Source organism: Zophobas morio, unplaced genomic scaffold (assembly GCF_036711695.1).
Source record: "Zophobas morio isolate AGI-343-1 ecotype UQ-CSIRO unplaced genomic scaffold, CSIRO_AGI_Zmor_V1 ptg000058l, whole genome shotgun sequence".
Lineage (NCBI taxonomy): Eukaryota > Metazoa > Arthropoda > Insecta > Coleoptera > Tenebrionidae > Zophobas > Zophobas morio.
This window is the reverse complement of record NW_026972163.1, coordinates 5,447,678-5,474,893: the sequence shown is the minus strand read 5'-3', so window position 1 is coordinate 5,474,893 and position 27,216 is coordinate 5,447,678. Positions and strand designations below refer to the sequence as shown.

At 36.6% G+C, this 27,216-nt stretch overlaps 1 protein-coding gene across 1 annotated transcript in view; it reads right to left on the bottom strand.

The window, feature by feature from the left end:
- The window catches only part of LOC135143125 (netrin-1), a 154,751-nt gene that overhangs the window by 19,941 nt on the left and 107,594 nt on the right, over positions 1-27,216 (bottom strand). The window contains exons 3-4 of the mRNA XM_064074991.1: positions 14,656-14,805; positions 4,707-4,787 (exon numbers count right to left, since the gene is read on the bottom strand). Coding sequence (XP_063931061.1) covers positions 4,707-4,787; positions 14,656-14,805 — 231 coding nt within the window. The remainder of the gene's footprint in view (positions 1-4,706; positions 4,788-14,655; positions 14,806-27,216) is intronic.

Sequence of the window (27,216 nt, the reverse complement as noted above, 5' to 3'; positions counted from 1 at the left end):
ATACAACAATATTTGACACAAAATAAATCTAACAACGCCAATAAAATTATTATTTATCGTAGATACACATAAAAAAATAAGTGATACATGCTAAATCTCAGTACATTATAGTGCCAGTAAATGAAATTTTGACTTTTTAGCTTGAAAATATATATGTACATATATATTTCAGTAGATATTTTGGTTTAAAAATTCATGGAAGGTAAGAAAACCCTACAAGTGAAGAAAATTCGAAAAACTGCTTTTATATTTAGTTTATCATAAGATAAGTTTCTCCGATCTTTTTAAAGATAATATTCAATTACTCGCTTTTCGCAGTTGTACCAAATAAGTAAGAATTAAATGCCTTTGGAAAATATGAAAAACCATTATTTATTAATTTTAAACCAAACAATGTGGTTTTCTCTACAGACCAAAAACAAACATTCCCTGTTATTTGAGTCTCCATGGTATGAGTGTTTTACTTTGAGGATAAACCTTAAATTGGTTAAATAATTGAAAGTGGTTTTTGAATTTTTGTCACTTATCGGGTTTTCGTTCTATACCTGCGATATATTCGCATGCTCTATCGTATTACGAGTGTTGTTCAAAAGCTTGACATTTTGTAATAATAAGCACCATCTGTAGTTTTAACAACTCGCAAAGTTTTGTACATTCATATGCGGAACGAATGTTCTAGTTGTGCAAGACAGCTAACTAGGGTACGACTTAATAATTTAGTAGAAATATTTTAAGTATTTATAAATAATTATGCATAGAACGTCGAGATAGTCTGTTTTATAAAGTGTACCTTGCAATTATTATTCCGGTACTGTAAATTTGAAATTACGCTGGTTGATGACCCTATAACAGAACAATTGCATTAACACTTAGGTACTCGTTTTCAAACATTATGTCCATGTAGTACCGGTGATCATATATGTATACTATGAAAATGTTTTTTATTATTTTATTTCTTACATAAATACTGAGTTCGAAAGATATGCATGATAACGTCATTAATTTGATGGTTGAAACATGATTGAGAAAATGTAGACCTCTTTTTGTCTGTATATTTTTTTTATCGGCAATTTTATTAGACAGACAACCCCCGAAATTATTAAATTACGATTATTGTGAAGTTTTACGTCCTCTTAAAGATTATCGTGTAAACCGTCAAACGCTAACCAAAACTGGTCTTTTTATCCTCGCGCTCAAATTTGATGCTATCTACAAATTTTGCTAAAATGCTTGAAATTTATATTCTCACATGCTCATTTATCTGTATCATGTGTGTAATGTTTAACCCTATGGATACGGATGAACAAAATTTAAAAAAAAAAAGAGAATCACGAGGAATACTGCTTTACAATTGGTCCTTCTTCGTAGCAGTAAGACACATTCATTAGTGGCTGTTTAACACTGGACTAAATTTAGTATTAACATATTAAAACTCAATTTTCATATCTAAAACTTGCACTAAAATATGCTTCGTGTTTGTTACGTTTCATGTAAAGTAGGGTTGATCTACTAGAATTGTTTTAACGTGTACTTGTGTATTAAATTATAAAACAATTAAGCATTAAATTGAAACTATTATGGATGAAAACGGAACATAACTGGTAGAAGCGACTGCAAGTACAATATGTATGATTTACATTACGGTAAAAGTAAAATTATGAAACTAATAATAGACAAAAACAGAAATATGTGTTAGAAAATGGATAAACCGCAGGCTCGAAGGAAAGAGAATTTTGAACATATTGAATAACCAATTACTAGAGAAAGATTCTTCGTTCAAATGAGATTGTATATAAGAAAACAGATCTATTTTTAATTTTTTGTATACAGCTAAAGCAAAGAGATCTGCGTGTATCGTATACAATTTAGTATGAAAATTAGTCCCATGTCAAACAGCTGTTAATGATTATTCAACAGCCATTTCATATGAAACTTTCTCAAATCCAAAATTTTAAAAGTTCTGGTATTAAGATGATATATGCTTTAACATGGACTTTAGGCTCCATATTTAGGAATTTTCAATGATATACTAATTCTTTTCTCACGATAATGTAACAGAACATAATGTATGTACATTATAAGTCAAGAATCAACGTTGTTGTGAAAAATATTACCTAAAATTAAAATGCCACGGCTTTTGCTTTTCTTTTCGTTTGACAGATTTTTACTGCAGGGCACGTTACCAAGAATGTTTACTTGTGATTTGGGCAGATAAATTTGTTAATGCCAATTTCGTGCAAGTTGTCCCGTCCGTAACCCTTCGAGATTTTAATTTTGTTATATTTTACCGATTTTATATTTGATATTTGTTACATAAATGAATACTTAGTAATCATAAAAATATAAATAAAAAATAATATTTTTTTTAAAAACAAAAATACGAGAAAAGAACAGCCAAAATGCGTAAATTTCGGGAAAAATTAAATGAAAACGTTGATAAAAAAATATACCTCAAGAAAGAGGTCATACGGAAGCGCAAAGAAAGGGCTGCTCTCAAGGACCGCTAGAGACTAGAAAGTACGAGACTTAAAGAACTTGGACGAAAAAAAATACCGGGCAAAAGTGAAAGAAATACAAAAAAATACTTGAAAATTTGCGTCCTTATAAGTGTGCCCAAACATTGGGAAACGCTTTGAAAAAGTGGAAAATGCAATTCCTAAAAGAACTTGTTCTACGGAATCTTATTTTTATCTGTGCAAAAAGTAGGGTACCTCATGTGAATATTTTGTATATTGCAAATAATACTATTGAAGAGAACAGAGAAATGCTGGAAGAAAAGTGGCAGCAAGTTTCCAACATCAAACAAATTCAAAGCCAGCATTTTTTTTTAACTAAATACGTCTGAACTCTTGGTTGGACGTACACATCGTTCAGAATCGTTTGTTTGTTAAAATGAAGACGGATTCATAAGCCACAAAAGTATGTTATTTTATAAAATTTAAATAGCATTTACCACGCAAAATTTTGAGGTGAAGTCATTACATTGATAGTGGGGATGATTAGGCAAATTTTGGTAAGCGTTTTACCATCGATATTCATCGAGATTCTTAATATACCTATAAAATTTTACAACAATCTGTCCAATAGTCTCGGAGATTATCTATCTGGTAAAAATCTACGTACACAACTTCATACTCTACCGATCATGAAACGTCGAGAAAACATAAAATTAGCCGTTCGCGCAATGGACCTCATTATAATACTTCTTTAGCTCATGTTAGGGAAATAAAAAAGCATCCGAATTTAGCACATTTTTTGTTTTGTTTTATGCTTTCCTTCTAGGTTCCACTCAAGTACATGTCTTTTCAACCAACAATTTAGCGACTGTTTCGTTTCGCGACTTTTTAGATTTTTCTCTCTTTTTTGATATGTTTTTGCCTTCGATTATATAATTGTAAGGATACCGTTCTTGCCATTCTTATATTTCATTTTAAGATTTTGTTTTCCTTTGACCACACCTTACATCTTTATAGATCTCAATTTCTATAGGTGTATGATTCGATGAGATAGAAATATTAGCAAAATTAGTAGAAGTTTTTAGTTTGGCAGCAGACTGTAAGAAGGGATTAACATCTGCAGCTTTATGGGACGTCGACGTTTTTCATTCGTAAGATCAAATTTCCCCAACCTGATAACGTTTACCGGAACAATCACAGCTGCAAGGATTTGAGGAACTGTTCTCATATCCAGGTCCAGTTGAACTTTATTTGCCCACACTTTTTGCTCTTTACTACCATAAATTATTATAAATTACTTTTGCGCTTTTCTTCTGCACAATTTTTCCAATTACCCTCAGAGGGGCAGGTGAATTAACAGTGACTTGGCTGCGAAATGAAATCTGGAAAGCTTTGATGTCATTTTGAAGTTGTACCATAACCGTTTTTAAGCGATTTATATCATCACCCAGCTTAGTACAAGTTTCACATCTCCATGTCAAACCAGACTTTATATGAATTTTTCGATCCTCGGCTGCAGATATACTGACAATTGACACAGTCAATCTTGTAGGTGTTTCCACAAATGCGGCAATTAACAGTTTTGTACGGTTCAGCAGCTGTTCCACAACAATGACAATAAATTAACAAGCTCATTTTAATTGCAATAAGGAGGTGAAAAAAATTGCGGGGCCGGTCACAGCGGCTTATATACAGACATACAAGGGTAAGATGGCAACGGCAGGGGCCAGCAACAGAGCACAAAGGGAAAAAATTAGAGAATTACAGTAATTCCGAAACGTAATTAACCAGAATATTGATTTAAAAAGTGTAAATGCTATGAGCAAAAGAACTACTCACCAAAAATGAAAGAATTCGCAAAAGATAAGTAGTAACACTATATCAGGAATGTACGCAGTTGCTAGTTATTGCAAAGATGCACTGATTAATTCACAATACGTAATAAATTTTGCACTATACACTGATATAAATATCACCTAATTTACTTTAGAACTTAGTAAAATCTTAAGGTATTTCACAGACGTGAAGTGTAGGTACGTGTCCAACACATGAAACTATCATTTGGCTATTATCACTTTGTTATGATGGCAACTTTTATTTAGTTTGACTTCACTTTTGAGGATTAAAAGTGGTATTGTTACTTTAAATGAAAAGTACAGTACAGTGTAACAAAAAGACGTAAAAAAAAATACAACAGAAAGGATTTTAATAAACTCATTTTAAAACTTACGAAAGATAATTTTCACTAACCTGCCATTGAATCTGCGTCTGTGTCATCTTCGCTGTTTTCATTTTCTTCTTCAGTGGCCATAATTTGTACAACGGGAATCTCTAAAAATAAAAATATGGAAGTTACAATAGAAATGTAAGTGCTTCAGAATCTTCAGTATCTTTATCATTGCAAAGCGTTTGAACATGAACCCTACCATAACAACCGGTTTCTAATAAAAATCTGGTCTAGAGGGCTGCGCGATATTTTACTGTTTTTTCCGTATGTCGTAGTCAATTTGGAGGTTATTAATTCTCAATAGTCGATGTGATAAGTAGATGACACTTTTCAACATCCATTTTGGAAACGACCATGGCCAACTCAATCTAGGCCCGAGTGATTCTGCTAACCTCAAAAATTTGTGCTAAAATTAACTCAATCTATCGACAAAAGTTCGTATACTTTTGACTGGCGTTTTAGAGACGTCTGCTATTTTTTAAGTGTCAAGAATATAGAAAAGCTAACAAGCCTACAAAAGAGGCATGCACAATTTGAATTAACATAATAAACAGTGAAATGAACAAAACAATAATAAAGGAACTACCCACCTATTTTAAACAAACAAAAAATAATAAGCAAGGTATGCAGATGCATATTCTAAGTAGGTATTTTAGAAAAAGTTTCGAATTAACAATGTACTACAAAAGCTTATAGGTGATTGTATAGTGAGGAATCAACCCGAAGGATGGGCTAGAGCCAAAACATTTAACAATGAGCATTGAGCAGGCAATTGAGAACACTGCAGCAAAAGTCGATTATAGTCGTTTCCAAAAAAATTCGGCTAGGATGAACAAATCAGGTTCTCATAGCTCAATGAAAAGTAATTGGAACATAACTTTCATGTCAATGTCATTTGCCCGAAAATTTTTGGAAACGACGGTACTAGCAGTATAAATCATCAGTATAATTCCAAAAATCTTTCTACTAACGGGTTTATTGGTGACCGTTTATTCTTTCATACAATCGTTTTTTCGGCAACAAATATTATTTGAATTCGTTTCATCAATAAGTTAATATAACATTGGAGAGAATTATTGAATTTTTTTTAGTTAAAATATACTAATTTATATATTGAAGGATAAAAAATGATTACTTAATTGCAGTAAAATTTGGAAACAGGATGGATTTCTGCGATGAAAATTACGATGATCAGGAGAACCTAACTCCCCCTGAAATTGTAGAAAGAGTCACACATATCATATCAACAACCGTCTTCAAGCACCAATTTTCAAAATTGTAGTAACCTTACCATAAACTTTAATTAAAAAAGTAAAGATTAACTCTGCGTTTTTTGTGGTCGTCGGAAAAATATCGTGTACAACACGTGTTGAAAATTCGATTTAACACTCGTTCGCTTAAGTCACTCGCCTACGGCTCCTGGCTCAATTCTGCGGACTCGTGTGGACTCTTCGATTTCCAACACTTGTTATACAATATACTATTTATACACCCACTTACTCGCGCCAAAATGGCCGCGCCAAATAGTCCCTTTCCGGCTAGAAATAACTAACAGCAATTTTTTTGTCATTCAGATGTATTCTTGTAACTACTAAAACTTAACGGTTGGCTGCCTTTTAAGAGGTGGCGCGAAATTTTTAAAATGCCAAAAATATTTGTCACATTATTTAGGGTTTTTGCTGGTACGGGTGCAGTGCAAAGACTTTTACAATAAGCACATATCATCAAGATAGTTCGTAATTTATGGCTGGAAGCCATACTGCCGTGCACTTCAAACAGCCTGGTGGCTCGAGCAACTAAGAATTGAAAAGGTCGAGTTGCGAAAGAACGAAAAAAATGGCAGTTGACTCGTAAACGAGACAACAATTTGGATGGAAACGAGAGGTGCAGGTTGGAGTGCCAAGACTTGCTCAGACATTATAAAAAGGCCACCAAGGAGACAAAGGTCTTATGGTGGAGAAATTTTGTCTGGTTTGTTGGCAGTGCAGATCCGTGGGGTGCAGTTTATAAGCTCTGTCGGCGTGAGAAGAACGAAGGATGGAGGTATGGGACGGTGATAGAAAAAGGGAAACTTGGACGGATACGGTGGAGGTATTTTTGAGAGAGTTTTTCCCAGCTGACGTTCGCGTGAACTATGAATTGTATTGTTACGAAATACACCCTTACGCCGCCCCAGTACGACGCCTATGGCGGTCGAGAGCCTTCTGGACGTACGCACGGCGCTGATGGGTGAATCATCGCTGTTGACGGCCGAGAGGCGGGCGCATAAAGACAGGTCTGGAGCGTCTCGAAGCGGCGTCCAGGGGAGTCTCGAAGCGGAGTCGCGATGGATGTTCGTGAAGGATCTCGATCAGAGACTATGGGTTTAAATAGAGGCGACCGTAGGTAATGGATTCATTCATCCAGTGAAGACAGTCGAGAGCGCCGGAATAATTTCTGTACATATTCGTCGCAATAGATAGTGTTGTAATTCGACCTGAGGAAATAAATTTTTTTAGTTTTACCAACACCCGATTTATTATTCGTCCGTCAATCGTAACACTGGTGTCAGAAGTGGGATTAATTGTGAAATAAATCGGGATTCGAATTTGGTTGGTGCTACTAGGGGAGACCGGAACAAAGTGAACTTTCGAGAAAATTCTCTCCCGCGGTAAGAGTGGAATAACGGAATTAGACTTTCATCACCTGACATTGGCTTCGAGAATTGACATCTGTCAAGGCTCTAGAAGTTTCTAGAAGAAAATTTTATGCCGACTACCACAAGAGCGCAAACAGCCAACATGGAGGAACAACTGACAAAAATGATGAAAATGTTGAGCGAAAATCAAAGAATAATGGAAGAAAGTAGAAAAGAAGATCGAAGAATAATGGAAGAAAATAGAGAAGAAGATCGCAAAATAATGGAAGAAAATCAAAGAATAATGGAAGAAAGTAGAAAAGAAGAGCGAAGAATAATGGAAGAAAATCTAAAAGCTATGCAAACTACACTTTGGAACAGCCGAAGCGAAATCCTCCAAGTCGTGCGAAATGAAGTGGACGAGGTGAGAAATGAAATGGAAAACAAGATCAAGGAGCTCGAAGAAAGGTTGCAAACACCACGACCTACAATTGCGACCCCTGCAGAATTCAGTCCGGTGAGAGTTCAACCCCCTATTTTCGATGAGCAAACGTCGTGGACTACTTATAAGAAGCAATTTGAAGCTGCGGCCTTGTCGAATAGCTGGAATGACCAACAGAAAGCGACCGCTTTGGTAGTAGCACTACGAGGTGCGGCCCTGGAGATTCTACAGACATTATCAGAAGAGAACCAGAAGGACTATACCGCTTTGACGACCGCCCTCGAACTCAGATTTGGAGATGAACACCTCCGGCAAGTTTTCGTAGCGCAGCTTAAATCTAGGATTCAGAAGAGTACTGAATCTCTTCAGGAGTTTGCGGCTGATGTTAAACGTTTGGTACACCTCGCCTATCCTGAAGCTCCGCAAGACTTCCAAGACAGACTGGCAGCAGAAACCTTCGTAAACGGCGTAAGAGATAGTGAGGTAAGAAGAGTCCTGCAAATCTCCGGGTTCAAGAAACCATCCGAGGCGCTGATTCGTGCGTTAGAAGTGGACGCCGCATACAACAGCTCACCTCGTTCCGACGTTAAGATACGAGGCATCGGGGTTGAGGGCGAAGTAAACCCTATTCAAGAGAGTCTCGACAAAATGAGCGAGAACTTTGAGAAATTCGCCCGCGAAATAATTGCCGAAATCAAGACGGGCAGTTCTAGACAACATGGAGGGCGCCTAGAATGTTACAGGTGTGGGCGTCAAGGGCATGTTAGGAGGGATTGCCGTGTTAGATCGCCAGGGCCGATGAGAAGATCGCAGCCGCGACCTCGTCTACATCAGGAGCAGGAAAACTAAAGGCAGTCGGTACCTCGGGGCGCGTACTGGCTGCTAAAAGAGAAGCCCCAACAACTGTAATGGTTAGAAGTATCGCGGGGAGCGTCGATAGTCCGACAATCAGCGGAAAAATCAATGGACGGGAATCGAAGATCATCATCGACACAGGAGCCGAAGTGTCCCTTGCACGCAGATCCAGGTTACAAAATTGTCAGATTAAATCAGTATGTACCGCCACGAATGTGAAGACGGTCACGGGAGAAACAACACCGGTTCTGGGTACAGCGGTGGTGAATGTAGAGCTCGGTCGACTCCGAATAAGGCATGAAGTTCTGGTGGCGGAAATCGCTGACGATTTCATTCTGGGAATGGACCTAATCAGCCGGTATGGTTTAATGATCGATCCAGAACAGAAAATTCTGCGTTTTGGAGCCGAAGAATTTGTGCTGGGACGTCCGAATGTGGAAGCTGCAACGGTCAGACTAGTGGTCTGTCAGGCAACGAAGGTAGATGGTAATGCAGAAGTCATCGTTCCCGCCAGAGTAGAGACAAACCCCGGATACAGTTTGGGGATGGTGCAGCCGGCAAGTGACTCGACCCACAAGCTCCTGATCGCGAGCACCCTAGTCAAAACCGACCGTGACATACCCATACGTGTGGCAAACGTGTTTCCCAATGCAGTCAATATTAGAAAAGGGGAGATTATTGGAATGTGTGAGCCAGTCGCCCGAGTGTTGAACTGCGAGGAAGAAGACGTTGAGAATGAGTCTAAGGACGGGGATACCAAAGGCTTGGAGGTCAACTGGGACCAGCTGTCTGCTCGTGAGAGAAAACTGGCCAAAGGACTCATTCGTAGGCACCGTAATGTCTTCGCCTCAGAGGAGGAACCATTCGGGAAGACCAACATCGTAGAACACCGAATAAACACTGGTGACACGCAACCGATCCGTCAGGCTCCTCGAAGACTACCCCTAGCCAAACAAGAAGAAGCTACAAGACTCGTGGACAACATGTTGAGAGATGGGGTAATCGAAGAATCCAACAGCGCGTGGTCATCTCCAGTAGTCTTGGTTACCAAGAAGGACGGGACTACCCGATTTTGCGTCGATTACAGGAAACTGAACGACGTCACGAAGAAAGACAGTTACCCCCTTCCTCGAATAGACGATACCTTGACGACCTTATCCGGCTCGGCGTGGTTTTCGACCTTGGACTTGAAGAGTGGCTACTGGCAAGTAGGCTTGCACCCGGACGACAAAGAAAAGACTGCGTTCTCCACCGGAAGTGGCCTCTATCACTTCACCGTTATGCCCTTCGGATTATGTAATGCGCCAGCAACATTCGAGCGGCTGATGGAGATGGTGCTGAAAGGATTGACATGGAAGACCTGTCTGGTATACCTCGACGACGTCATGATTATGGGCAAAACGTTTGACGACCATCTGAAGAATCTCGAGGAGGTGCTAGAACGAATGGAAAACGCTCGTTTGAAACTAAATCCCAAGAAATGCTCACTCTTCCAGAAACGAGTCGAGTTCCTGGGCCATATCGTGTCGGAGAAAGGAATAGAAACCAACCCGACGAAAGTTCTTGCTATCCGGGATTGGCCCATACCAAGAGACAAGCATGAACTACGAAGCTTCTTGGGACTCTGCACATATTACCGACGATTTGTAGAAGGGTATGCAGACATCGCAGCACCGTTACACCAACTGACGGAGCAGAAGGCGACTTTCAAGTGGAGCAGTACATGTGAGATGGCCTTTAAGAGACTGAAGACGGCTTTGTGCACCAGCCCCATTTTGGCTTACCCCAGGGACAAAGGAATGTTCGTCCTCGATACCGATGCGAGTAACTCGGGAGTTGGGGCCGTATTGTCGCAGATACAAGATGGGGAGGAAAGGGTTATCGAATATTTTAGTAAATTACATTCCAAACCAGAGAGAAATTACTGTGCCACGAGGAAGGAACTGCTAGCCATTGTCAAAGCCGTCAACCACTTCCACAAGTATCTATACGGACAGGAGTTTCTGATCAGGACCGACCACGCTGCCCTCTCGTGGCTACTGCGGATAAAGAATCCCGAGGGCCAAGTAGCGCGTTGGCTGGAAAGACTACAGCAGTACCACTTTAGGATCAAACACCGAGCGGGTCGACTTCACAACAACGCTGACGCTTTGTCAAGGCGTCCGTGTGGAGAGTGCAAGCACTGCGACAGGATCGACGCGGAAGAAGGGAACCTGCCCGTTCGTCGGACGATTTTTGAGCAAGATGAAGAATGGACAACGGCGCGGTTAAAGCGTGAGCAAGAAGCAGACGACATAATCGGATCCAACGTGGACCAAAGACGGAGATGAAGATCGTTCATCTCGATCGACTAAAACGGTACGAAGGAAACAACGAAGACGCTTCCGATCGGGACGATCGGATTTGAAGAGGGGGGCAGTGTTACGAAATACACCCTTACGCCGCCCCAGTACGACGCCTATGGCGGTCGAGAGCCTTCTGGACGTACGCACGGCGCTGATGGGTGAATCATCGCTGTTGACGGCCGAGAGGCGGGCGCATAAAGACAGGTCTGGAGCGTCTCGAAGCGGCGTCCAGGGGAGTCTCGAAGCGGAGTCGCGATGGATGTTCGTGAAGGATCTCGATCAGAGACTATGGGTTTAAATAGAGGCGACCGTAGGTAATGGATTCATTCATCCAGTGAAGACAGTCGAGAGCGCCGGAATAATTTCTGTACATATTCGTCGCAATAGATAGTGTTGTAATTCGACCTGAGGAAATAAATTTTTTGAGTTTTACCAACACCCGATTTATTATTCGTCCGTCAATCGTAACAGTATTGTGCAGGGTGTCGTGGAGAGAGTGAATTATGATGAGGTTAAAAGGAGCGTCAGGAGTATGAGGAAGAAGAAGTCGCCGGGATTAGATGTTGTGACGCCCAAAATGATGGCGGTTGTATGGGGGAAGGATCGATTCCGGACGAATGGAAGGTTGCGCGACTGGTCATCCTCTTGAAGGGCATGAATAAGGATAGGTCATTATGGAGGACGTATAGACCTATCTGCCTTTTGAGTGTGATGGGAAAAGTGTTTGATAGAGTGCTGATGGGGAGATTGGCGAGGATACTTGAAAGAAGAAGGGCGAGGGCTCAGTTCTGATTCATAAAAGGATTGAGAATACAGGATGCGTGTATAAGAGTGCAACAGGTGGTGTGGTCGGGAAAGAAGTACGTTTTGGGAATATTTGTTGTTTTGAAAGGAGCGTTTGACAATCTGAGCTGGAATGCGGTGTTGAGTAAATTGATGGCAGTTGGGTGTAAGGAGATCAAAGTTTGGGCGAGTTATTTTAGAGATCGGAAAGTCTGCGTGGTAGAAGGGGTAAATGAGGGGGAAAGGAAGATGTGTAGAGGATGTCCACAAGGATATATCTGTGAACGGGCGGTTTGGAACATGATGATGGATGAGTTGCTGGAAGAGATTGGAAGGAGGGGGATATCGTGTGTGGCGTATGCGTATGATCGGTTGTGTATGATTGAGGCGGATAATAGGAGGGAGATTGAAGATGTGGGAACGTAAGTGATGGAAATGGTGGTTGCTTGGGGGAATGAAGTGGGTGTCGAGATGTCCAGGGAGAAAACGGTTATGATGCTTCTGAAGGGATCGTTGTCTGACTCGAAACCGCCGAATGTGACGGATAAGCGTGTGACGTATGTGAAAGAGGTGAAGTATTTGGGTATAAGAGTTAGTGAGCGTATGAATATTAGGTCGCAAGTCGAGAGTCTGGCAGGTAGGATGATCGGAATGATCTGGAAATTGAGGCGTGCATTGAGGAAAGAATGGGGTCTAGATAAACGAACGGTACGTGTGATACAGAAAGAATTGGTGGTTGCGTGTGTTTCGTTTGGTGCGGGGGTATGGTGTGATGTGTTGAGGTTTGGGTATGCGAGGGAGTTGGTGAACACGAGTCAAAGGAGCGTGTTACAGAATACACAACCTCTTCGTTCACGACAGCCCCATTGCGATAACAAGGCATAACAATGAAAGTGTCTTGTTCAACAGAATAAACCATTTTCCTGGTCTTCGCGTCTTAGAGCTTATTTGAAATCAGAAGTACACAGCAATAAAAGAGCGCAGATACCAGTATTTGAAACACTATTCAGTGCGCACGAGCACTACTTTCACAGGATCAGCGGCGTCGAGAACGAACTTCCTTTACTCTTTGGACCTGTTTTGTATGTTCTGGTGCTAACACGTGCAACGTGCAAATCCCAATAACAACACGAAGGGTCCGCCACTGACTCGTCCATATTCTTCGCCCATCTTCGCTCTTCGCGCATTCATCCCTCCCACCCGATGTACTTCTGATTTCAAATAAGCTCTAGCACAAAACAAAATTTTCGTACGCAAGCACCAAATATTTGGAAAACAACTATTTTGTTGTTTTGAACGTCAATCAATGAGAATTACTGTAATTCACATTTGAAAAACGTTGCAATAATAAAAACGATGACTTTAAATGACAGGTTATAAATGACATTAATAACAAGTGAGAACTGCCATGATGAGGTATAATTTCAGCGAATCGGGATTTTTGACATCCATGGCCAACTACACCCTTAGAATCACATATAAAACCCCTATACCTATAAAGCTCTTGACCAGATTTTTGATTAGATGTCCGATTGGATGTTCATATAGTTGTGTTCTTATTGTGTGCACTAAATCTAATCATCGTTGGTACCTCCTCAAACGACAAAATTTTAAATATTTGTTATTTTTATAGTGGCTAACTTGGTTGTTACATATAACGGGTGATCAATATACAATATATGTACTCGACTCAGCGGATAGATTGGTACTGATATGTCAAATCAAATGATAAATGTAAACTCAAAAATGGTGAGTATAAAGGTAGAGTTTCAAGATGCGCCATTTTATTATCCTGATGATATTCTTAAACAAAAACTGGTCGTAAATGCTACAAGGGCTGTTTGAGAAGTGTAGTGAATTTGCATGACGTGGTGTGACAATCCGCTAAATCGGATTGCAGTTATTAAGGGTGATCCTTTAGAGGACCTGTTGCTAAATCTTAGGCTTGTAGAATGTGAGGTTTAAGTGTGGCACCCGTTAGGTGATTACTTCTCTTTTTTTTACAAAAATTAAGAAAAAAACGAGTTTCATGCGGTGATAAAATATTTTATTTAAAGAAGTAGACGACGGTGGAGATTAAAGCCGAGTGGGATAAAGTTCACGGGGAGTCTGCACCAGCATCGAATTGACAAAATCCATGTACTGTAACGGAATATTGGTGAGTGAAAGTAAGAGCGATTGCTGAGATTGCGGACATTTCAACAAAAGGAGTGTATAATATTTTGCACTAAGAATTTGACAAAGTTTGGTGAAAGTGCCCCAAGGAAGGCGGAAGCAGTTTTAATCGCTAGTAAGGATTAACTACTGTTTTTGACACGCTCAAGGAATAACATGATTTCACTGTTTGGAAAAGAACCGTAACAGGAACTTATTATGCGGCATTTTTGAACCGTTTGGAAGTTGTACTGAAGGAATAACGACCAAGATTGGCGCATAAAAATCTGCTTTTCAATCAGGAGAACATGCCACCTCACAAATCAACAGTTACAATGGCAAAACTGTACAAAATGGGCTTTGAATTGATCCCTCATGTACCTTATTTTTCGGACTTTTACCAATTTAAAAATTTGACCTGGAAGGAAGAAATTTTCATCGAATAAAATGGTCATTGAAACCGTAAATGAGTATTTTGCAGACTTTGAAAAAATATACTTGGTTGACGGAATGAAGAAATTGAAAAAAAAGTGGAACAAGTGCACAGCTCTCAAAGAAGATTATGTTGAAAAATAAAAGTAAAAAAAATGTGCTTGAATTGTTTTTTTACCACACTTATATTACAATTTCATTAAAGGTGCTCTTATTTTAGACACCACAATTATCCACAGCATTTAAAGTACATTTGCACTGTCATGGATGACTCGATTATAAATAATATTGATCACACGTTGCTTTATTTAAGCTAAGTGTAAAGAGATTTTAACAGAACTTACTGATACATGGAGCAATGTGAGAGCGACTTTGTTGATATCCTTTGGCACATCGATTGCAAGTCGTACCTACTACTCCATCTTTACATGGACATTGGCCTGTAGCTTGATTACATGTTCTTCCTGAGGACCCAATAGGATGACAATCGCAAGCTGAAAGAAAAAAACAATTATCTACACAAGGCACGAACCACATTTTTCAACCTTTGTTCAATCTCATATGAAAATGATTCTTGCCTTTAAGCAAAATTAGTGGAAACATTTTCAAGTTTTCCTACGTTCTATTTTAACTTGAACATCAAAACCTGGCCCCTAGATCAATTTTGGATTTCGGTAGCATCCAAAGTTTCTCAGAATTGTTTAATAATAAATAATACAGCAAAGAAATTTCCCTCATTTATATTAATAAATATTAAATTTTAAGAAAATTTCAATTTTTTCCTTGATGGTTATCTATAATAAAAATGTTTGTCCTGACTTATTGACTGACAAACTAATCAACGCAGAGACTATACTACTGAAGCTAGAAACATGAAAATTTGGACAGTAGGTTTCTTTTGCAATATAAGCACCGACTCAGAAGTAAGTTTTGGAAATTCCATCTCAAGGCGGTAATTAGGAAATGAAAGTTCGCAAGCGGAGCTACACCTACTAGTCTATAATGTGAGTGTAATTTAAAGTACTTAAAATTGACAACATTTTTTTTTTTTATTTTAAACGAATCAATAATTGTCAAAATTTAAAAGTTTTTTTAGAAATATCATTTTTCGTAAGCTTTTTGGACAGTCGGATCATTTTGACCACAGTTAGCATTAAGGAGACTAGATCAGAATAATGTAGGTCATTTGTCAGGTGTTAGCACCCGCTCGAAGCTCGTGGATTGAAGGATAATTACTGGGTGCTTATTCGCGAAATCACACAATCTAACCATTCTCACAAAGGATAGATCGTTCATATCATACGGTTTTCTCTCGATGTAAATAGAATTTGTATTCTCGAATGACAAAAGAAGAAAGATTCTCCTAGGAAGAATATCTCCAATGTTGTCGCTTTTCAAGAGAAGACATCAATCAGCCAATAAAAATACTGCAATCACCGATGTCACCAAAAACATTATCACACTCAGCTTCGCCTCGTGTGCTAAACTGTTTTTTCGTTGGATAAAATTCACTTTTATTCACTTATACCATAAATAGTTATTAGACCACAAGTAGACTGGAAACTAAAATATTGCGAATAACTAGTATTCGCAAAAGCATATTTTGAGTGAGTTTGTTATTGATTATACAGGGTGTTTTTGAAACACACGTACAAAGAAAAATCGGTATTTTTCATCACCAACAATGCAAGAGGCCAGATCCGGCCAAAATATTATTTCGTCATTGGTACTGCTTTATAAAACTTTGCGGTTTTTGTTAATATTTTTGTGTGTATGCTGTTATTTACAGATTCACTTCTCACACGCTCTGCATCATTCCAGCTTCGGAACACTAAACCAATGAAATAAATAAATTCTATTCTTGCTGTATTTTGTTTTGAAATTTTTCCCAAAACTTTCGTGACATTATGATGTTACTTAGCTCTCCTGAACACAATTTGGAAAAATGAAAGCTTCCACAGACCACAAATGTAGACTTAATTAACTGCCAATTTCGTAATGCATGAATCAAGGAGACCTCGAAGAAGACACGGGGCATCGCTGTTTTCAATTTCTCCATAAAAATTCCAGACCAACTGAAAATGTTCACAGTAAGTTTATTCTACCAGAAAAGCATAAGATAATTATCAGATTTTCCACTACAAATTTTTTAACTGTTAGCGCTTTGCTGTTTTCCTCAGGCAATCCTACTCGCTAATACACACTTTTTATTTTCCCAATTTCGGATTATTCCACAATATTGCCCATCTTGTTTTATGAGGAAAGACAGAAAGATACATTGGACTTACAATTTACATTTTTGTACCACAAGAAAGGTTCTTTGTCATTTTGTGATCGCTCTGATTTTACAAACGTAAATTAATTACGTTTTTTAGCACTTACCATTTATTTGCCAGTGATGCAGAAAAGGCAAAGATAGAGGTCAGTTTTTCCTTATATCATTTTGACTATAAAACCAAGGTTTGTTTCAAACCTTAGAGTTCACAGAACACTCCCACTTTTTTTGTCTGTGCATTTCAGTGACACCCTGTATTGTTTTTGACAGTATATAATTATAGAAATAAAAGTGTATTAACAATACATCATAACTAAAAGCTAGTAAAACCAGCCCAACGACCGAAAACCGCGACTTCGAATTACGCTTACAGTTTTTTTTGTGCATCACGCACATTATTTACTTTATTTATTCCTAAAATAAGGTGTACCTGTACATTTTGTTACAGTTACCTTAAATTGGGTATTCTACCTCAAAACTAAAAAAAACTTTGCTTTATTTTAGAAAAATGATCAAGTAACTCTTGTAAATCATAAAATGACAAGAAAATGTTATCGATAATAATCATAAAAAAATCCCGTTAGGCTTTGGTGGCAATTTTTGGTCTCTGACCGTTTAAGGCATATTGAAAACCAGTGATGTAGGCTGGACGTACAAAAAATATTTTCCTGACAATGTGAAAAAAAGTTTCTCAGAATTCGTCTTTAAAAAAGGAAATTCTCCTATAATAATCAAATATAGATCAATTTCAGAAATATGTAATTTGTAAAATCTCATTTGTCTAACACGGTTTTGTCAGTTAATACAAACTTTTTTTTGTTTTTATTCGTAATAATATTGTAATGTATGCACGCTTACTTAGAGGCCATTTTAATAGAAAATTTCAAGTTACTGAATTGTAATATCTATTAAAATGGGACTGGAAAAACAAATCATCTAATGTAAGTTTATTATTAATTAAAAATAAAAGTTCAGAGAAATTAAAATAAAAAAACAATGAATGTTTAAAGTAGGATATTAAATATCGCTACTTCTAAAAATCACCAAAATCTTCCTCTTAACAAATGTTAAATATCCATCACAGCTAGCACACTACGTATTTCACGTCCACACCTGGATTTATAAATTATGCTTGCACACGTACAGCATCTGAATATTAAACTACTAAAGTCGCATTATGGATTTATAATGTTAGGCAAGTTAAGTAAAAGAAATACAGCAAATGTTGATTTTCAGTGACAACAGTGTTAAAATAATTTCCACTGGTATTCTTAGACCAGTTTAAGATTAAAAATATTTTTTTACACACACAATAAGCACAATTAAAAAAAAATCCCAGGTACAAATCTTGCACAAAGCTAAGATTCATCGCTCGCAACTGTAGGTAGTGATTAAAAATACAATTTTGTTTACAATTCAAAATTATTGACAATTACAAAAAAAAAACATAAATCTATTTATTCAAATGTTCCTAAACATTTTTGAAATAAATATGTCAATTTCTGGTAAGTGCATTGTAACAATAAATGTAACGCAAACTATGTTCTTAGAGTATGAAGGAAATGAAATTATCTTTTTCCAAGATCATCGACAATTATTAGTTCTAGAAAATAAAAAAATATTGTCGACGTACAAAAACGGACACATTTTACTCCAAACTTTTTAGTAAAAATAGATTTTAAACATTTTTGAAAACACATCATGGATATTTGGTGGGAATAAATATATTAATTTGATACCATTTTGAGCTTATCACAACGTCACCGCATTTTCAAAATTTGAAGAAAATTAGATAAATCGTTTTTGAGACAATTCTTTCAATATAGGTATACCTTTATTTGATAAAAAAGGTTTATTTAATAATTTTCTAAAATCATATCATGCATTTTCTGAAGGGGCGAATAAATATATTTTAATGTTCTTCAGTAAAGGCGGCCACACACACAGAGGGAAGACTGTGCAATCAAAAGTGTGCACGCTTGTCTCAAGTTATTAAACCCGTATTCTCTAAACGGCGCAACTGAATTTAAACTCAAGCGTGCAGGAATTTGTGTTCACACACTGAGTTTTCCCCGTGCAGTTATAACTGTGCACGCTAAAAATCAAGCAATAGATTTGACTGCACATGCCACATTCTTCCCCACACACTAGAAGTTTTAACTGTACCCCGTGGCACGTACATTCAAGTCTTGATTATTCCCTTTGTGTGTGTGGCCGCCTTAATACCAAATTTTATGTAAAGACATTTTCCGGAAATCGTCATAGAAACAACATTTTCCTGCGTATCTAGGCGCAGGAAAATGGAATTTTCTGGACTAGTACTGTAAAGACTTCACAAGACGCAAAATAAAAACGATACTTTAAAAAAGAACAATTTATTCAAAGCTATTAATTAGAAATATTAACATGAATTGTGGAACTTGTTATGTTTGAAATATTGATTCCCGATATTGAGCTTCAAATTTCCAGTAAAAGTCCCAGTCGAAATTTTAACATAGAATACATGCTCCAAAGACTTGAGGGTTTCTGCAAACTTGCTTTTTCCGCAAAATACGTGAGAAATATTTCTTCGGTACCTAAGTGAAGTGACTTTGTTCTTGACGCCAATCTTCGAAAATTTGGAATGTCTCTTCATGGTAATAGATCGTCAGTAGCAGTAGCCGCAGTTTCATTCACATCAAATGGAATGTCCTCACAATGATTTTCGTCTTCTTTTATCATTATTTTATGAGTTAACACTGTTTTCACAATACACGCACAAAATTGATAACATTTTTATTTGTTCCTCACTTGTAAACATCAATTTACCAAGTCAATGTATTCAACATGAAAATGTCACTTAACTGGCTATAGCCTGTAAAAAATGTTACTGGCTAGTCAGTAAAATTTTTACAGCCCTGCTCGTGCTCATACAACCATGTATTTTAAACATTTTAAACTATTATAAGTTGAAATGACAGCCAAAATTGATTCAGGTAAATTTTCACTCACAATTGCTTTTGTTTACTTTGTAACTATAGTTGTCAACATAATTCACAAACTTGATTTTTGTGGAATTTGTAAAAAAATTTTCTAAAATTTGTAAATTTCGTCTTTTGTTAACGATTTCCGGAAAAATGTAATACAAAACACGTCAGTAAAATCTCTTACTTGATTCGGAGCTTTAAAATACTCGGCACAAAGTGCCTCGTATTTCAATTTAGCTCCTCGTCTCGTCTCGCCTGCGGCTCGCCAGTCATATCCTTCTGTCCGCCAGCAAAAACCCTTTTACCATGCTAGTAATGTTAAATACTATTTCGATGTTGTTTACTTTGTAACTATAGTTGTCAACATAATTCACAAACTTGATTTTTGTAGAATTTGTAAAAAAAATTTCTAAAATTTGTAAATTTCGTCTTTTGTTAACGATTTCTGGAAAAATTTAATAAAAAACACGTCAGTAAAATCTCTTACTTGATTCCGAGCTTTAAAATACTCAGCACAAAGTGCCTCGTATTTCAATTTAACTCCTCGTCAGTAATGTGAGATTTTCCTGACTTTTATGTAAATAACTATATTACATTGTCCGTACTTGTGCAATTTGCACAATCCCTTGTAAATAACTATTATTTGATGTGTCTAAAATTTGATTACTCGTTCGATTACTGGTTTTTACTGATCGGAATTCGTCAACACGCCGGTGTGTGTTAAAGAAAAAGTAAAAATAGTCACTGAATACATTAAAGGCTTATCGACAATAAAAATTGCGCAAAATTTTGCTGCAGCATTCTCACATCGTCCCATACCCAGCGAGGGCAAACATTTTTTGACACATTTATAAATACAGGTTGTCTTTGTCGTGTAAATCAAAAACGAAATTCATTTAAATTATCTTTTATTTTCTTCATTTATGTTCAGTCAAAATGATAAGTTAAAACCTTCTAGGATGTACCTAAACTTTTAACCAAAATAATTTTTACTTTTTAAAGCACAATTATTTTACTGCAAAAATTGGTAATGTAAATGAAAGTAGAACAAAGGTTAACGTAGGGTCTACAATTTAACATGGGAATCCCTATGGCCACTCTTAAAAAAGATGCACTGCATAACGAACCTGCAAAGATTTTTCTTTTCTGATTGAAATCTCGTTTGCTCAGGACGACGCGACGTTATCTCTTGAATCGTTTCGGATCGACGATTGCACGATTTAAAGTGCAGGAACGAGATGGACAATAAATGTCTTCGTTGGCAAGAACGATCACCAGAGAAGTATTTGCTTCTGCACTGTAATCTAATATTTGCAATAATTTATAAAATTTTGTCCGTAAAACATAAACTAGACACATCTTTCTGTTTTGTTTTATTATGTTATTTTTATTATGTAATAAATTTATGAACATCAAGACATGAACACAAAAAAAAAAAACGTGTTCACTCAACCGTTAATTTATATGTTTTACTAATCTTTAATAATTTTTACATTTTATTGTATAAGTCATGTACTTACAAGTTTCTTATGTCTTACAAGAGTAAACGTCTATTCGTCAACATTTTCTTATGCTTTGTAACCCAATTAATAAATTATTACTAATATTATTATTATGACTATTAGTATTTTTCTCCTCTCTGCATGTTAAAAATATGCCTCGTGATCCAATGTTGCTAGTTCTTTCGTAGTACATTTTTAACTTTTATAATTTTTTATGAAGAATCACTCGAAAAAAATTAATAACTTCGTTTATTTCGTTTTATTGTTTAAATAAAAAACGTCGTATACCTACGGGTGTCCCCCTTAATCGTTTCCATTTTAATATCTCAGTTACTAAAAAAAAGTAACAGTTTGAAATTTAGGAAGGATAATTAACACAAAGAAACAAAAAAAATCTACAAAATGAATATGTAACTAGCACTTCGTTGTCTTTAAGAACATGCCATCAACTTTTTCTTTTCAAATAAAACAACGTATGTTTTTTTAAGTGCTTTAAATAATGTATTTTTATATATTCAGTGGTAGAGTACATGTGTTACGGACCTCCCATTTTTATTAAAAATATGTTACAATATAATCAATTAATGTTAAATTTATGTAAATCGAGTTCACAAGTTTCCACTGTTTGCATCTAGTATTTGTATTCAATGACTGTATTTGTATTTGATAGCTGTAGTTCGCCGTAACTCATGTGACTGTTATCAGAGATCAAGTATTGTACTTTCTTTGGTTTCAAGACATATAAATTGGTGATCAGTGTGAAGACATGGAGAATATTAATAGATAAATGTTAATTATTGTCGGTGCTGTTTGGTACGCCTGATCTTTGCGATCATAACTTGTCGACTCGTTCCTGAATAAAAGTAGTATTGGTGAAGAAGCTGTCTTAATTACTAAATTTTCCCTACGCGAATAAAAGTAACGTGGTGAATAAAAGTGTCTTCTAACAAATTGGAAGAACCCTTTGTTGTGACCGAGGTCTACAACACATGAGATGTAACTCATTTATTTGGTTTAGTTCTTTACAAAATAGGAGTATATAAATAAATAACGTCATCCCTATTTACCTATTCTTTATTTAAACAGACCGAAGTTTGAACTTTCAAGACATTAACTGACAACAAATTCCGACAAAAAACAAGCTTTTTCGAAAAAACATAAAATTTGGTTTTGAGATTTTTATTTTTTAATTCTGTCTGTCTGTATGTCGGTCTGTTTGTCTGCCTGTCTGTACAGACAGGCAGACAGCTGCCGTCCGTCCGGATTTGTATTAGACAGATAATCTCTGAAACTACTAGATCGATTGTTGTCAAATTTTGTGCGTATAAAATATCATGTAGATGTCAAAATATTGGAACGTCTAGCATATTCCGACTCACCACCGACTTTTCAAGATAAATTTACGGCCGGAACTTTATCAATGATATTCGAGACATTGAAGTTAAGAAAATCCTACCGATATCCAGGTGCCATACATCATCGAATGCTCTGATGCGAGCTTTGGAATAGGAGGTTGCTTCTAGTACTTTAAGAATGTGCCACCAAGTCAGAGTAGCAAAACTAAAGAACCAAGACAAGACTAAGATCGAAAAGTTACTGGAAAAATTGCTGCAGCAAAAGAAATCCGAAGGATGCTATAAGTGTGAGCATCAGGAACATTTCAAACGTGATTGTCGTGCTCGATCATTAGTTCCGACAAGAAGTACACAACACAGATCTTCGCACCGAGATGTAAAGATAGCTGGTGCTGGTACTTTGAGGGATGTGTTCAATGGTGAGAATAATAAGGCCGCCAGCGAAGTGAAAATAAGAACTTTCACCAGAGGTAGTGGTTCAACTATATGTCTCGGGAAGATTAATGGAACGTTAAAAGAAGGAAAAGTCGTTGGCCGAAGTAGTCATCAGACTGGGAAGGTCCATATACTGTTGTGACGAGGATCAACGATGTCGTTTACAGGATTCGCCGAGGGCTGAAGACGAGAATGTAGAATGTTCATTTAGACTGTCTCATAAAGTACGATTGTGACGCCATTGACGTTTCTGATCAGGACGATCAGAACGAAGGAGGTGGCAGAGCAGTGTTACGAAGTAAATCTATACGCCTGACTGGTACGACGTTTACGGGTTTTCTAGTATATTGCCGCGATGACTGGTGACTCATAATCGCCGCGGCCGTTATGTAGTTGCGGATGATCGAGAAATAGATTGTTGAGTTTTACCCACGCCAATTTAATTTCCGTAAATCCTAATAATATTTTTTTTATTTATAAGGGTTATCATAAAAAAATAAAATTTGCAAAATCAAAGTGGCGAGGGAAGTTCTGCTGCATTTAATGCTCTTAAAAAACAGACTCTGTTCTAATCGAAAAGCAAAAAGTTGATAACATTTCCGAAAAAATCCAAGCTGATAAAATTCTACTCCTGAATTCGTTTTATAGATTTGTTTGTCGTAATAACTGTTCTAATTTTCAAATTTCTGTCATTTCAAGTAACAGAGATAGTATAGTGTAAAAGGCAAATTGGTACAGCCGGTATAATTATGGGTATTGTACTGTTGTTTTTAGTGTTAACATTTTATGTGTTAGAATTCATATATCTATCCTGACTAAAATGTGGATGACGTCATCAGAAAATTTTGTTGTGGAAATTTCACGTGAAACATGCTGCATAGTGTGCTCATTGTCGTGATGTAATGATTTACTCCCCACTTTTATTTTAACGTTGTAGGAGTTAGTAAAAAAGATGGCTCGCAAAATTGAATTTTATTGTTTATCTAAGAACATGGTAATTACAGAACATTAATAAAGTTTTATTCTTCTTCTTTTTACAAAACTGATGACAGAACCTCAAAAAGATTTTGAATGCAATGAATGTTTAATTAATAGCTCTGAAGTGAGGTCGTATTGATTTTTACTAATATGGTTTTAGTTTCGAGGACTGATAGATCTAAAAATAATGAATGTACATGTACATTTAAATTTGGTTTGCGTAAGTTTTATCAGAAACAGTTCAATTCAATTGGTATTGATATAACGCGGTGCAGTATAAAAATAATGGTGGTTACGTAACATATGTATATTAAAATTAAAATGTTTGTCCTAGTCAAAAAATAATAAGATTCTTTATTAAAAATACGTTCTAACATGCACGAAGCATTGTGTTCAGAGGGCGTCTAAATAATTTTAGGCGAGTTTCATTATAATCATGTTTATACCATACGTATTGTTGTGTATTTTTTATATTATTATTTATTTCATTGAAATGTCATAATTGAAAATTATTCTAAACATAATAATAATAATGTCTTTTGTTTTTAACATTGTAACTTGATTAATATATATATAACAGTCTTGCCTCCCTAATTTCATATTTCAAATGAGTAAAATATTTAGATTACAAAATTAACCTCTGAACTGGTTTCTTAATTCTAATAGACCGATGTATCGCGGGCTGTACGCTTGTTACTGGACCCATTAATAATTGTTGTTCAAGTTGATCATCTTTTTGAACAATAACTGGTAGTGACTCGACACCTGCCGGTACGATATGTTCTTCTGTTGACCTAATTTCTTTCTCTTGAATAAGCTCTTGATTTAGTGTCTTTTCTTTTGATTGAATCAGAATGTTGATGTTTGGAGAATTCTTACAAAAAACTTCTAGATCCAAGGTAGTGCCAAAACCTGTTTCAGTGTTGATATTATTCTAAACATAATAATAATAATGTATTTTTTTTAACATTGTAACTTGATTAACTTGTGGCCGAGGATCCTACAAGTTAATCGGGATATTGGTAGAAAATTGGGAGTATATCCAAGCACAAAATTACAGAAGAGTCTTTATCCACATGAGAAGGACCCTTACTTCACGGAGATTACGATTTACCTAAAAAATATTGTGGCTGATGAGCAACTTTTATAAAAAAATTTGAAAATATTAGTTGAAGGTATCCAAGAAGTACCGAATTCAGTACATGAAAATATGTTGGCTAGAATAAATGAGAATTGTCGCAGAAGAGTACAAGCTGGGCAACAGCAACGAGCGAGCAAAGTCATCGCTCTTTGGTGGCAAATGTGGAGAAATTTGTATATTGTAACTTTTGTAATTGAAGCATTTTGTATTGTATATTTTATGTGTTACTAACTTAACTTGGGTCTTGCCAATTTAGCTTTTGTGGTGCAAATGCTTTGTTTTCACGGTGCATTTGCTTGGGTTTTAATTTTGCAGCAGTGCATTCTTTGGTTCCGGGTTTGAATTCTCCATGTCGTCAGACGCTTTGGCCTGGGGGGGTTCTTTTGGCCCTTAGACGCTGGGTTGCATCGTTCTTTGAGAATGAGGTAAGACGACCTTGGATTTATGCGGCTGCGTTCTCCCTTGGGCGTGTGAGCGCTGCGACCAATAGATTTCGTCCCGAGTTCCATCGGTGTGCTTGCTTGGGTTTTCATTTTGCAACATTCTCAATTTTTGGTGCAATTTCTTCCGGTGGTCTATTGGGTACTAACTTTGCATTTGTATTGTATCTGAATTGTATCTGTATCTGTGTGTATTCTGTATTGTAGTTAGATTGTAGGTACCTGTATTGTATTTCCATTGTATTGTACTGTATAACGTTCTATCCCTCATTAACAAATCCTTGCCCTCTCCTTTCCTAGCGAGATCTGCTCCAGACCTTCCCGTGGTTCTTGCTGAGCATCAACTATCGAGGACAGAAAATTCAAATTCAAAACCAGCAAAGTTTCACAAAAATCATGAAAATCGCTCGTTGGTGGCCAACGTGGAGCAAGAGAGACTTTTATAACTCAACTAACTTTGTTAACTCTATATTCTTAAGGAAACAAAAATATATTACATTTAATTTATTATTTATAAGGACAAATAGTCATTTGCCACGCCGATGCCCATTTTTAGATTAAATGCTCACAAAACGCGTAGATGTTCAATTTGTGTCCAGGGAGATACAATGTTTGCAAGTAGGTACTTTGTACTTCGAATATGAGTATCTACTCAGTTTTATTCATACCATCCAATATCTCGCTTCAATGTTTGATTATGTTGATTATGAGCACAACGCTGATCAACTTCCGTATCCGAATTACGCATGAAATAAATCATTGCGATTTGCACCTGAGGTAGTTCGTCGCACATTTGATTGACTTCGTGGACCTTTGTCAGCTTGTCGTCTTCTCGGCATTGTAATGAACTTCATAGAACGACACAGAATTATTTTCGCAGTCAATCAAACCTGTAAATTTTGCCTTGAGAATTTTAAAATATTGAAAACTTCAAATTAAATCCTCGAATAACTGTAAAGTTTGAGGTTTTGTCGAAACCAACAAAGTGAATATAGGTAAATAGAATGGTAGATCAAAATTAATAAGAAAATTTCGCAATGCGTAACTAAATTCACTTTAACGAACACTTTTCTTAAAATAAACGACGTTTTTTGTTACGAAAAAACAAACAACGACTTGAAATGCAATAATACTTTTCACAATTGCACGGAAGAAATAGTTTTGTGTGACACGTCAGTTAGACGACAGGTCCGTCAGGAACGCCAACTATTCAAATTCATTCGAAGTGGCGATTCCCATGCAAAATTTTAAAATTTTTTTTATCTTTAAGCCGTCTCATTTTTTATAAATTTTCTTGCATATAAACCTTGTCCTGACAATAAGGTACACGTAAAAAAAAGAATTCGGTGCAGTCGTTCTGAAGTTATGAGCGTACATACATTTCGGCGATTCATTTTTATTAATATAGATAATTGTCTTATATTAAATGATGTACTATCAGAAAGTAAGTCAAACGTATTCATCCATTAGGTATGCCCACTCTCGCCAAATTTACTTTTATAAAAATATGTTTTTCTTGCAATCAACATCATAATGAATTTTTCAATTATTTTTGGGACTCCGGAAAGCCTCGTACGTAATGTACTGAAGAGGTAATATGCCGTTTTCCAGACACCCAGTAGATCACGTCAGGGATGATCATTTAAAGTTATCGTAGTCTACAGACATTAGCAAATCTTTAGTTCTCACAAAAAGCGATAGGCTGGTTTATGCTAAAAAATTAAAAGTAAGAGATGATCAGTAATCCGCGTTTCTATGCTAAAATTATTCTCATTATGTCATTAAACATGATTTTTGTTGAAAATTGACATCC